General features: G+C 37.9%; 1 protein-coding gene across 1 annotated transcript in view; it reads right to left on the reverse strand.

The window, feature by feature from the left end:
• The window catches only part of CYBB (cytochrome b-245 beta chain), a 32499-nt gene extending 19059 nt beyond the window's left edge, over positions 1 to 13440 (reverse strand). Inside the window, exons 1-4 of the mRNA XM_004435049.3 lie at positions 13344 to 13440; positions 11192 to 11287; positions 9760 to 9870; positions 1761 to 1845 (exon numbers count right to left, since the gene is read on the reverse strand). Of these exons, the coding sequence (XP_004435106.1) occupies positions 1761 to 1845; positions 9760 to 9870; positions 11192 to 11287; positions 13344 to 13388 (337 nt within the window). The 5' untranslated portion in view covers positions 13389 to 13440. The remainder of the gene's footprint in view (positions 1 to 1760; positions 1846 to 9759; positions 9871 to 11191; positions 11288 to 13343) is intronic.
• Between the last annotated feature and the right edge of the window lie 545 nt (positions 13441 to 13985).

Raw genomic sequence — 13985 nt, forward strand, 5'->3', positions numbered from 1 at the left:
AGGGATGGCCCAGGACACTTATAAACAAGAAGTGGGTCTCCAGGATCAGAGAGGCAAGGTAATTCTAGTGGGTAAGCTACTCTGTAGTTGTATGATCATAGGCAAATCACTTAACCTCTTCGGTCTTGGTTTCCTCGTTTGTAAAATGAAGGTGTTGAACTAGATGATCTTAAAGACCCAACCAGTTCTAAGATTTTACAAAATAACCTTGGTCTCTGAGGATATTTAGATGTGCTTTCATTCTCTCTCCCCCTGATATATTTGTGCTCAAACAAGAAGACTCGCATGTAATGTACACCTTTGACTGGTCCATTCATCTGACTCTGACATTACTCCAGACAGAGATGGCAAAATTTTATTGAACTGATACAAACCAATGGGCATAAGAATGAAATTCTTTTTAAAAAATTGCATTTTTTACTTAACAAGCACTTACATAGGACTTACTAGGTGCCAAGCACTGTTATAGATGCTTTCTAATTACTCAATCATTATATTGATCCAATGATTTAGGTACCATTATTATCATCCCATCTTACAGACGAGGAAACTGGGGCACAGATTGCTTTAAAATCTATGGTCACCAAGGTAGGAAGTAGCAAAGTTAAGAATCAAATCCAAGCAGTTTGGCACACAAATCTATGCTCTAAACAATTACACTATATTGCTCTCTAACAAGATTTTATCATACATTTCACTTTTGAAAGACTTCATTTGCCACAGCTCAAAAAGCCTGCACTTATCTACTAGTAGGAGCTGAGAAACTCAGTTGAATACCTGAAATCTAAGTGTATTTTACTCAGGTTATGGACAAACTCCTTAAGGGCAGAGTAAACATCTACTTTGTTCATCACTGTGTATGTGTGCATGCCTATTGTCTGGAACATCAATTATTTATTAAGTGAATAAGTGAAGATTTGATAAGGGTCCCAGATATATCCCTTCTTGTGCCAACACTACCACGTTAATAATTATAACAATAACACATAGTATATAGTATATATATATATATATACACATGTATACCTACTTTATGTGTGTATATACATCTACATTTGTATATACATATAAACAATAATAATAATAAAGTGTTTAGCTAATAGGGGCTATCTTAAGGGATTCTGAACTTATGGGCTGTGGCCCCTATAGGCTTACTGTAAGAAATCCACAAATCTACATGTTCAACCAAATTTTTGTTTTGTTTTGTTTTGTTTTGTTTTTGCTGAGGAAGATTAGCCCTGAGCTAACATCTGTTGCCAATGTTCTTCTACTTTGAGTGGGTTGCCACATATAAAGCATCATAGCATGGCTGATGAGTGGTGTAGGTCCATGCCTGGGATCTGAACCCACGAACCTGGGCTGCCGAAGCAGAGTGCACCAAACTTAACCACTACGCCATGGGGCCAGCCCTTCAACCAAGTATTTTTAAAAAATGAATGAATAGAAGCTCTCATATGTGGACTAACAAACATTTTTGATATTAAAAAGGGTGGAAAAGGGTAAAGACACTGGGATTTTATCAGAAGAGCCCAAGATAAAAAACGTTTTAAGACTTGAAGGAATAAGTCTTAATATTGGAATGGCAGAAATAGTGGTGAATATTTTTTAACATAACTCATTCAAAAAATACAACATATCCAATCACCACCTAATCTACCAATAAAGGCCAATGTCTTATTTAAAAAAACAGTATCTAAGAATAGAGGGAAGTGTCTGGTTCCAAGTTTTCTTTGCAATCTCAAATATCTTAATAAACTTACCAGTGTGAAGTGCAATCATCCATGCCACCATTTTATGGAAGGTGAGGTTCCTGTCCAGTTGTCTTCGAATTCTTGTTGAACAGCACTTTGTATTAAGGGGAAAAGAATGAAAATACGTAGTAATTGTTAACAAGAAGGTTTTCTCTGCTCCAGGAATTAGATATATATTATCTCATTTAATTCTCACAACCACACTAAAAACTATACCATTCTACCCATTCAATAGATGAGAAAACTGAGGCTCAGATAGATGTAGTCATCTTCCCAAAGTCAAATAGCCAGTAAGTGGCATAGCCGGCTTAACCAATGTTTTAGGTTCTCATACCAGTGACATAAAAAGTCTCTTCTGGAATCCATGCCTTAATTGTGTAAAATATAAATTTGGACAGAAAACATATCTAACAACATAGTTTCTAGCTCAGATTAATTTATTCAATAAATAGGAGATATAGAAATTCATAAAGGATAGGTCTGTCCTCAAAGACCTGACAGTCTAAAGGAGATACAGACAAGTGAACAGTTCTAGAACAAGTAAATAGTTTTAGAACAACATCCTTCCAGGACATACACACTATGGGAAGAGAAAAAAGTGTCCACATTCCCATGTTGATAGAGACAACATCACAAGGGAGATCATTAACCAAATAATAATATCAAAAATAATAATAGCTAATATTTACAAAGAGCTTATGCAAGGAACTGCTTTAAGTGTTTTACACACATTGACTCATTTCATTCTTACAACAATCCTCTTATTATCATTACATAACAGAAGAGGAAACAAAGGCATAAAGAGGTTACCTTGCCTTGGGTCACATAGTTAATAAGTGGCAGAGCTGGGATTTAAACCCAGCCTATCTGATGCCAGAGATATCAATATTCTGATATTTCATACCTCAGATGGTTACCTTGACATTAAAAATAGTATTTTGGTCAATACTTTAGTGTAATTGTCTTACTGACATATGTCAGAAGATGTGGGTTTGAATCTGGATTCAGATCAATGCCCAAAGTAGAAAAAAAATCTAGTTTATGGTTGAATCAAAGCTTTGCCCTCCTGAAAACTGGTCAAATGCTCACTCTGGCTGTTTGTTCCCAAGACTAGATGTACTGCCATAGAGATTCAGAGAATTTTTAAGGAGAGCAGAGTGAAGCACCAAAAAAAAACTAGGTATTATAAATATCTGGTTCTAAGCGCATTCAATTTAAATATGAGGGTACTTAATATTTGGCTTACTTATTTTTAATAAAATGTTCTGTTTTTAAAGAAAAAATATAACTGTATGGAAAATTGTGCTTACTCCACTATATCTCAGTTAGCTACATCTAGGGAGGGAAGGCTGTTTGGACCAGGACAGCAGATTCCTGAAACTGCAGAAATACTAGTAAGAAAGACACTGAGGATTCCAGAAAAAGGAAAAATGAAAGGCTTTATTGAGTGCCTTCTGTGAGCCAGGCAGTTTACCCATAATCATTACCACATTTAATGCAATGAGATAAGTATTATTGTCCTCTTTTTACAAATAAGAAGACTAAAGCTAAATCTCACATTGGCTGGGATCCAAGTCTATTTGTCTTCTTTAAGGTTCATGCCCTTTCCCACGAAACCAAATGTAAAGATATAGTCACTATTATTCTATAAACCCAAGACAATAATTTAAGTGTAAGTACTCTATCTGGAACATGATCACAGAAAACAAGATTAGGGGAAGTAAGATGGGGAAGGGAAGGAAACCATAAAGGGTGTATCAGCTACCATTATCATATCCTATCAGTGGGCTCTCTGATCAGGGAACTCTGGGAGACTGTGTAGAACATGCCCTAGAGTTTTGTTTGTTTGTTTTAGGAAGATTGACCCTATGCTAACATCTATTGCCAATCTTCCTCTTTTTTCTTTCTTCTCCCCAAAGCCCCAGTACATAGTTATGTATCATAGTTGTAGAGTTGTAGCTCTTCTATATGAGACGCCGCCTCAGCATGGCTTGATGAGTGGTGAGTAGGTCCGTGCCCAGGATCTGAACCGGCGAACCCCAGGCCACCGAAGCGGAGTGCGTGAACTTAACCGATATCCACTGGGCTGGCCCCTGTTTTTCGTTTTTTACTTGGGCAGTTAGGAAGTTTGGGTTTTCATCCACCAACTTCCATCCATTACTGCCTGAGGGCTGTTCCCAGGACATGAACTCCCTGGCATTTCAGGCTTGCCCCAAGAGAGGGCTGAAAGAAAGTCCTTAGATAGGAATGACTGGGGGTTGCAGAGGCAGCTGCCCCATATATTGGGACTGTCAGTGTGGAGAAAATATGGGTGGAGCACCAATAGCATTAGCTACAACTAGCTGTCCACTGGTGAAGCTGAGCAGTGACTCAGGCTCTCACTCAGGGTTTCTGTTTGAAATCACTTATTTTACATTTCTGTTGGTGAAAAATTGACTGTCCTTGTTTTCTTATATAGCCTCATTATTTTTGTGTTTATTTCAAGTACTGCACATTGTTTTACTACTTTGTATTCTTTACAGCTTTAGGGAAATATCTTTTTCCTGTTTCCCAATTGCTAGGTTCCTCCATAGTTTCTTTGAGTCCTTGTGGTAAGCAGAATTCTAAGATGATCCTCAATGACCTTATATCATCTCCTCCCCTTGAGTGTGGGTAAGACCTGACCTATGAATATGATGGGATGTCACTCCTGTAATTTTGTTTCATTATATGGCAAAAGGGACTTTGCAGAGGTAATTAAAGTCCCCAGTTGACCTTAAGAGAAAGATTATCTGGGTGGGCCTGATCCAATCACATGAGCCCTTTAAATCTGGGTCTAGAAGTCAGAGATGGAGGAAGACAGAGATTAAAGGCACAAGAAGTACTTGATGCACTGTTGCTGGCTTGAAGATGGAGGGGGCCACATGGCAAGGAATACAGGGACATCTAGGATCTGAGAGTGGTCCCTGGATGACCGTCAACAAGGAGACAGGGACCGCAGTCCTGCAACTGCAAGGAACTAGATTTTGCCAATAAGAATGAGCTTGGAAGAAGATTTTTACCCAAAGTTTACATATGAGAATTCAGCCCAGTTGACACCTTGATTTCAGCCTGTGATACCCTGAGCAGAGACCCCAACCACAGGATGCTGGACTTCTGACCTGCAGAACTTTGAGCTAATAAATTGAGGTTGTTTTAAGCTACTGAGTTTGTGGAAATTTGTTACACAGCAATAGATAACTAATACAGTCCTTATTGAAGTGGTGGAACACAATTGGAGTCCTAAGAACGAGAGCATGAGAAACAGTAGGGTCAGAAAGCAGTACTGAATTACATTTCTGAGAGCAAGTTTTGCCATCAGATATACCTGTGTATCCTAGCCCTACCACCCAGCTGTGTGACATTGACCAATGTATTCAGTTTTCAGTTTCCTCACTTACATATTTATCATAGTTCTTCCCTCATAGGTCGCTTTCATAGAGTCATTGAAAGCTGTTTCATAAATATTTGATTTTTTTGGTATCATTATTTTACTTTTCAGCTAGTATGGATTGGCTCCTTAGCTAGAAGGTAAGCTTCTGCATGCAGAGCAATATGTCATGTATTTTTTAAAATCCTTTAATAATTATTTGGTTAAATGAATTACATGTTCACTGTCCTAGAATCTAAGATGATTATTCTAAACCTGTAGAGAAGTATTTACCCACATATCTATACTTGTCACACTATTTTCTTTTCTACTTTCTGACAAATTGTTTTGGAACTTTTAGGGGAAAATATACTGGCTCCTGCATGCTGAATTCGAAGAAAAGGAATGTGGTTTTGTTGTGGTCTCTATACTGTCTCCATAGTTCTATCCTTATCATCATCAACATGGATCATCAAAAATGTGAAACAATAGATTTTGATGCCATTTAACAGCTTTAGCAACAGACTCCTACAGAAAAATAAACTGAATGCTACAACAATGGAGAGACATGCTTGGGAAATACAAGGTCCATTCAGTAATACTCTGATCTTAGGTAATTTTTTTAAAAAGCTAGTTAATTTGAAACGCATATATTTTATTAAAAGGAAAAACAGAGGCTATTAGTCACTAATGGGCAAGTGGAATGGGTCCCACCAGGGCACCAATCCCTAATTTTTCCCAGCTACCCTTTTTTGGTGTGGCCAGTAATGGCAAGACAATCCAAAGTAAAGCCATAAGTCATGCTTATACAGGGTTTCCAGATACAATTCCCTCACCATTTCCTGAAAAGGAGGCAAGATGGCCCGTTGGTGGTGGAAGGAAGGGCGTTGCTGCCTGTGACTGCCCAGGGCATTTTTGTCCCTCCCCATCAAGCAGACACCGTTTTTATGCTTTTGAATCATTTCTGAATTATTGTCAGCCACCTACAAATTGTCCAAGCTGCCATCATGCTCCATAACTTCCTCACTGAATTACCTCTTTGCTTTTGGCCATTGACTTCTAAAGGGAAGTTTCTCTGTTACTGTCACCTACAGCCTTGGCCAACTCAATAAACTAACATTCAAGCGCAAGGGACATTATTGAGTCATCTTGGCAGATTTCTATGTAGACTGTGAAAGAAAAAAAATTCAAAAAATTGAGACATGGAACTAAAAATAAATGCATATTTAATGGGGTATAACATGAGTTTCTGTAACACCCATGTTACAGAAACTCAAAAGTTCTATTTTAGGTACACCTGGTCTCATCACATGCACCATGAATGAATCTGAATTAGATATTTATATGCAATTTGGGAGAAACTGAAAAAGCCAGCCTTGAATCTACAGAACTCAGGCAAAGAAGTTGGCAATAATTTCCAAAGCTGGTGGCAGTAGAATATGCGATAAATATGAAGAGTACCACTTTATTCGTATAGCACTGTTTATAATTTTGAAATTACATGTTTATTCTCTATCTCCTCCATAAAACTCTAAGCTCCTTGAGCTTGTGGTCCATCCACATTTTACTCTTTACTTACCATGCGTCCCCAGTGCTTAGCACATAGCTGGCACTCAACAGATATTTATTGCCTGACAACTCACTAGTTGACAGGCTTAGTCAATTAATACACTTTTAGAGTGTCATATTCATTCTCACATTTGCATTATTTCATCTGCTTTTCAGCTGGAAAAACAAAAAAACTATGAGACAGGAAGTCCAAGAGACTTGCCCTAGACCATATGGTTGGAGATAGAGCCATGTTGAGGGCCTCTGGCTCTCAGACTATATAAAGTCACAGATAAGAGCTCACTCTGCCACCTTCCTGTTTCTTTCTGATCTTAAGAATAGGACTTCCATCCAGTTAGAACTTAGTTTCTGTATGGCAAATTGGGGTTATTAAGGCTACTTTGGGAACTTCTGTATGCTGAACCCCATCCTTCCCCATTTCCCGCGACAAAGCAGACCAAGAGTCTTTACCCCTACTTTTCATGGGGTGGGCCAACCCTAGGGCTTTCTTTCTCCAGGCAACCAGAAGGATTATAAAGCAAAGTCTAAATGATTAAGACCACTAAAAACTGAACGGAAGTTCTGTGACTGTTTAGTTTGCATAATGTCCTATGAACAAATCCTTGAAGTTACGACATTCTTGCCATTTGTAGCCTAGGTTATTCAGCATGCCGAAATGTTCATATGTATGATGGACTTTCTAAGACCATAACACTGCAATGAGACAGTTTCGAGTTTAGGTGGCACGTAGGAAAGTGAATGGGCTCTGGAGGCACAATGACCTGGGTTTGAATCCCAACACTCCCATTTAATTTCATCCCCACCTCACTGGCTTGATACGCAGATTTCATGAGGTGGGGTCTATGAGGACAATAAGTGGCAGCTATTATGATTTCCAACATTAGTCACAGCATGCTCACTCATTTTAATCCCAATCAGAAAAGAAGTTTCATTTGCAAAGTTCACACTTCAGGTTGGGAAATCCGGAAGGAGGGACACACCCTATCTGTAAAAGAAGGCTGCTTGCTGCTAATTTTAAAAAATATATTCTTTTATATACAGGTCTCTCTGGCTACAGAGCTGAGCTTCTCTGCAATTTGAAGAGCAGCCTCATTTCATCCCTGTCTTGAGACACACTCATGAGGATCTTCCCTCCTGGGCCTCAAGAAGCCTAAAAGCAGCCATTACATGTGCTGCTCGTGGGGCATGGCAGCTCAACAACACTGCAATTTGGGCTTGTGGGGTAACAAGGATTTCTTAACGGGCCATCCTGGTGAAACCGCTGCCTGTTTCTCAGGGCTTACTTCCTCTAAATAGAAAGTATTCAAACAGGGGGTAGAGGGGAGAATAAAAACGAATCATCACCTTAAAAACAAAAAGCTACAGTACATGAGCTTCATTTGGCAAATGTTCATCAGGCAACTACGATATACCAGACAGTACTTTACAGTTGGCTCATCAATAAAACTTTCAATCAAATGGAATTTTACCTTTGTGGTTTCTAAGGTTGAGAAGATTATTTGGAAATCCTTGTAATCAATGCCTACCGTTAATTGTAGCCTGCTAATCCTATATTAGTAAATCAAGAGCTGTATAGTTACTCAAGAAAAAAAAATCTTCTTAGGATCAATGCGAATTTAGTAAGACTAGGAAAAATAAGGTAGAGTTCAAGGCAAGTTCTACTTGTTATTGACAGCTTAGATCATTTTCCTTCCCCAAAATAGTGATTGCCAAATTAAGTATTAACTCCTCAGCTGTACATTTAAGGTCCTAGTTTACCAGCAAAGCTCCAGCTCTTCTTTGCAACCTTACCTCTGACACCTGCCCTTTACAATCCTACATTCTCATCAAAGTAGACTGCTTACTGCTCTCCTTTATAAACGATCTCTACTTAATAGGTAATTTTTGAAAATTCTATTTAATATAAAGCACATACACTTTATTAAAAGGAAAAACAGAGGCTATTAGTCACTAATGAGCTAGTGGAATGGGTCCCACCACGGCATCAATCCCTAACTTTGGAAGAGCTATCCTCTGGCGTGGTCAGGAATGGCAAACACATCCAAAAAGAAGCCAGAAGTCATGCTCATGCAAGGCTTTCAAGAATACGATTTCCTCATGATTTCCTGTGCTTTTGCCCATGCCATTTTCTCCACGTAGAATGTCTTTCTGTCTCATTTACATGTCCTAGATGCTTATTTTATCCTTATATGCCTATATCTGATACCACCTTCCATAAGAAGCCGTTCTTCATCCCCTGCCCCACCTGATATAATTTCCCTCTCCCTTGATTCCCTGTGATTTCTTTATTTAGAATGTTTTGTGGGACCCATCATATTTTGCTTTGTATTGTATTTATTTATGTATGTGTGTAGATTGTAAGCTCCTTGTTTCTCATTTTTGTATAAGAATATCAGTAAGAAATTTGTATAGCATTTATAGGTTAGGAAGATTCTTCCTACATAATTCTTTTTTTTTTTCTTCTAGCATAGTACATTTAGGGGCTCACTAAATTGTTGAAGTGAGGGCAAAAGGAGCCCTGGGCATTTAGAAAGCTCTGAACTCCCCAATTCTATGGAGCCAACACTTCTTAGTCACGTTCATTATGGTGTGACTCATTGCCCATTTATTCCATCTGCTTGGGATATTGCCCACAAAAGAGATTTTCTCTCACTTAAAAATTTTGAAAAACATGGCACTGTAAGATTAATTCCCAAGTTTCATGTCAGCCTCATAAAGCCCTGTTTATATACACATACACATATATTATATTATGTATGTCTGTGTGTGTGTGTCTGTGTGCATGCACACATGCATTACTGCTATTGTTGAAGTATAGGTTAATTGGTTGTTGTTTTTAATGTCGGTTCCGGGTTAAATGGTTGTCCAGGGAGCTCCATCAACAAATAATATAGAAATAAACTAGAGAATCAGGCATGGCTTGGATCATAAATATTCTACAGAGGCTGAAATCCTCACAAACCATTGGTTTGCTTTTCCTAAGAAAGGGCATTTAGCTTGATGGCCTTTGACATTTTGAGGAACTCAAATTTTGTAAACGTTTGCTCTTACCGCGCTGGAACCCCTGAGGAAGGAGAGTAGATTTCGACAGACTGGCAGCAGGATCAGCATGCAGTTGAAATTCAGGCAGGCTGCAGGGGCCCTGGCCAACGGAAGTGCTTTCTGGAAGAAGCAGGATTAGGGAGCAGGGTGACTCCTGTGAGCACAGAATACCCCCACCAATTCCCCAGGGCTCCTGGCATGAGGCCCACATACCAGAGACATCAACTTGTCTGGAAAGGAAGGTCCTTCAGAGCCAAGAGTTTACCTTTAGGGCCTGCTAAGACCTTATGTTTTAATCTGCCCCTCCCCCCGGACATTTTATTATGAAAATTTTCAAACGTAAAGAGAATTTGGAAGAATTTCACAATGAATACCTGTTTACCAATCTCCCAGGTTTCACCTTTTACATTTTACTATGCTTGCTTTATCACATATCTATCCATCCCTCTAGCCATCCATAAATTCATCTTATTTTTTGATGCATTTCAAAGTAAGTTGCAGACAAGCATGCGTATCATTAACTTGAGTTCAGTGTAGAAACTGTGCCTTTTTAAACGAGGTTTTCTTAGCACTTAGACTCACCTCAATAGTAACTTCAGTTGGTATGATGTAATGCTTTGGAATTATAATTGTTATCTTTGTAATGCCTAAAGAAGTTGCATATTTTGGAGGGGAAAAGCAAAGGGAAACCATCCATCCTTCTCAGTGTCAATCTGACTAAGTTAACAAAAATTATAATAATGTAGTATAACTATATATTACAATTATTCATACATATGATTTATAATACATATTATAATTAGTATTATTAAGTAATTAATTCATAGTTTCAGCATGATGTAACAAATGATTTCCTCTGGGGACAGCTGTAATTGTAATTATTTTCATTTGTAATGAAGAAGAGCCCTGGCAGTTCAAGGAAACTGAGAATGCTAAGGGAACCAAGGAAAGTCACGAGCCTTCACTCAGCTGTCCTAGTCAATGAATGTGACCCTTGGGCAAGTTCCTCAAAGGCTCCATATATAGGGAGAGGCTTCTTTTCTGAAGACCATTTCATAACATGTCACTTAGGAGCACGGATCTCCATGCACAAAAGTGGTAGGAATCAGATTTACAGAATATGTCCCACATGTGTCATCCCTGGATGGATCTCTCCAACCTGGCCTTCCATTCCAGAGTTAGTATTAGATTTCTCCTTTAAGCTAAACAATGGCACAGTGGTTCTTTGGGAGGGTAGGGATGTCACCGGGACCCTCTTTTGTCTGTCCCACACTGGAAGGCCTAAAGACATACCCAAGTGTTTGTAATAGAGGGAATGAGGCTGATGGTGGTGTTTGGGTTGGTAGAATATTTACTTAAAATGTTAAAAGGAATACGAACAAGAATCTCTGATTAGAAATGTGAGTCAGTCAATATTGCATGAAATAAAACTTATACTTACCCCAAGAAGTTTTCGAGTGTAAAAGAATTTATCTCCAACATCATAAACCTGGTAGTACCAGACAAAGAGGAAGGCGTTCAGCCCCAGCCATACCAGCTGCACAAACAGAAATAGTTGTGTGAAGTTTTCACGTTTTAACAGGTAGGTTTCACACAAGATTGGAGTCAGACCAGGGTCAGGACTTCCCCGAGTCCAGCCTTCAACAAAGGTGGTTACAAAGCTGGGTATAAACAGCTTAGAACCAGCTCTTTCCGATAATAGTGTCACTACGCTTCTCTGTAATTAAACCTTCCACCCTGTGTTGTTCCCCATGATTGTTTTACTACATGGCGGTATGCCAAGTTATTATCAGTCTATCTCCCTTCCTTTCTTTCTCTTCCTCTTTTCTTCTTAACCTTAGATAGATGATAAAGAGAGAGAGAGAGAGAGACAGAGACAGAGAGACAGAGAGACAGACAGAGAGAGATAGGTAGATAGATGGATAGATGGTAGCAGATGACTCTTCTTAGAAAGAGAAGAGAAAGGAATATGTTACTATGCTGTCCCCCACATAGTAGGACATTGTGTTCTACTCTCACAGGTGCCAATCACCTCCGTCCACCACACAGCATCCCACTCCAGCTAGTGGGAGTCTCATCAGCTAAAGTGTCAAGCCTTTAATTCTATTTGGTAAGTTTTGCTTAACTTTTGAAGGAGGGGATATTGAGCATGAATGAGGGGGTGAGGGGCATGGGATTTTTAAAAAAAGAGACCCTTCTACATTGTGACTGCTCATTTCATCCCCAGCACTGACTGCATCAAGTGGTGACACTGCCCAATCCTCTACCTTCAGCTCCATAGTGATTTTTTCTTAACTGTGCTTTGAAGCTATGAAATGTCCATAGACACTTGAGAACAGTCTCTCTTTATAAAGAAGAAGGTACTAAAACAACTTCTCCATTTCCTAATCTTATCATTCTTACTCTTGCTTTCCAAGTCGTGCCTTCACTTTCAAGTATATACGAGCGTATAATTTAGAAGGAGGTCATTTCCTGGGAAAAATTGTAGTAGGAGCCACAAGTATAATTTGAATTTGTTTCCTATAGGAGTAATCTGTTCTTAAAATGGTGATAAGAAGTCAAGTTAACAGCTCTGAGTCCTCAGAAGAATTCTATATTGCATTAGAATGTTGGTTTGGCATATATTTTTTTAAATGACAAAATATTTGTTGTTTTTATTTTATTTGTGTCACTAATTTCTCTCTACCGCTAAAACTCAAAGACTCAAGATTTACTTCATGATAAATTCTTTCAAAAGTTCCATTCATAAGTGTTCTTTTTAACATCTGTATAATGTTTTCATTGGCTATTTATGAATCACATTTCTATCTTCCTAATTGTCATGATTGCTCTCCTGAGACCACCGACTTAAAACAATAGTTGATCTTTGTTATGTTAAAAACTAAAGAAACTAACATGTCTATTTGAAAATTAGCCATATCTTTACTTACAAAAATTGTTTCTCAAGAAAGATTATATTGATTTATATATATATAATTACAATGTATATCATATATACACTACATATGTCTAGATATCTTATTTCAATTCCCTTCCCTTGAGTTTTTATAAACCTCATAAGTAAATCAAGTTTACCTCAGAGAAAAAGAGGGTACTTCTTTTAAAAAGAAAGTTGAGAACTTCAATTATATTTGGTGTAATTACTGAAATAAAGCCCAATTTCCCATACATGAGCCAGTCTTATTATTTGGAAAATAGTATAAAATTTGAATTGCCCATTTTCTAAGTGGTACAAACACATAAAAAATAGAGAAATTTACCTCTAGAAACATAAATAAACAATGCAGACTCAGGGATCAATAGCATGAAATGTCTTCTACCCCTTCTGTGAGATGCTGGCTAATTTAATACTCTTAAAAACTCAAGAAATAAACTAGGTGAAGTGAGCCCCCAGATACATTTTTTTCATTAATAAGTTTAGAAGAATGGACTCAGTCTGCTTACAGATAGATATATGTTCACACAGTAAATCAGTTTCAATGCAATTTCTCAAACAGAACAAATAAACAAAAAAAAAGTTTTGCTCTATTTTAGTTCCCAAGAGAACCCAGACAAGTCAGAGAACTCATAATTGATTTCTCATTGTTACTTACAATGACAAAGATGGAGAGTCCCTCATTCACAAACCAGTTCCCCATGGTGGCAGAGGTGCAATGCTTTGTGTCTGCCTTTCTTCTCTGCTATGCTTCTTCTTCCCATGAGGAAATGAAAACAGCAGACTTGGGGCAATCTGTTTCCTTTTATATTATCAGAAATTAGCTAATCATTGGTCAACTGAAAAGCTTGTTTCCATAACAAATTCAAATATTTAAATCACAAAAAAACTACAGAAAAAGGGTCTGTAACGATCCAATCACAACTAAACATAGGGGGAAATGAAACCTATTTCTACAACTGAAGAGACAAATAAGAGTGCAATTAATGAGATATATTTTACACAGTGAATTAACTTTTTGACTAATCAGTTATCAAGTAGCAATTTTTAAAATGTCACCCAACTAGCCATGATTTCATGCTGGGTAAAAAAATTAAATAGGCATGATATTTTTTGACAGGCTGGAGAAGCATTTACAGTCTTGTTGAGATAAATAATAACAATAGTGAGGGTTGATATTTACAGAATGCTTACATTGTACCAATTTTCTAAGCTATGGATGTATGTGTGTGTGTGTATGTACATACACACACATATACACACATACATATGTATATGTGAGTTAATACATATGTATGTG

The sequence above is a fragment of the Ceratotherium simum genome, chromosome X (assembly GCF_057802395.1).
Source record: "Ceratotherium simum simum isolate JZ-2026a chromosome X, ASM5780239v1, whole genome shotgun sequence".
Taxonomy (NCBI): domain Eukaryota; kingdom Metazoa; phylum Chordata; class Mammalia; order Perissodactyla; family Rhinocerotidae; genus Ceratotherium; species Ceratotherium simum.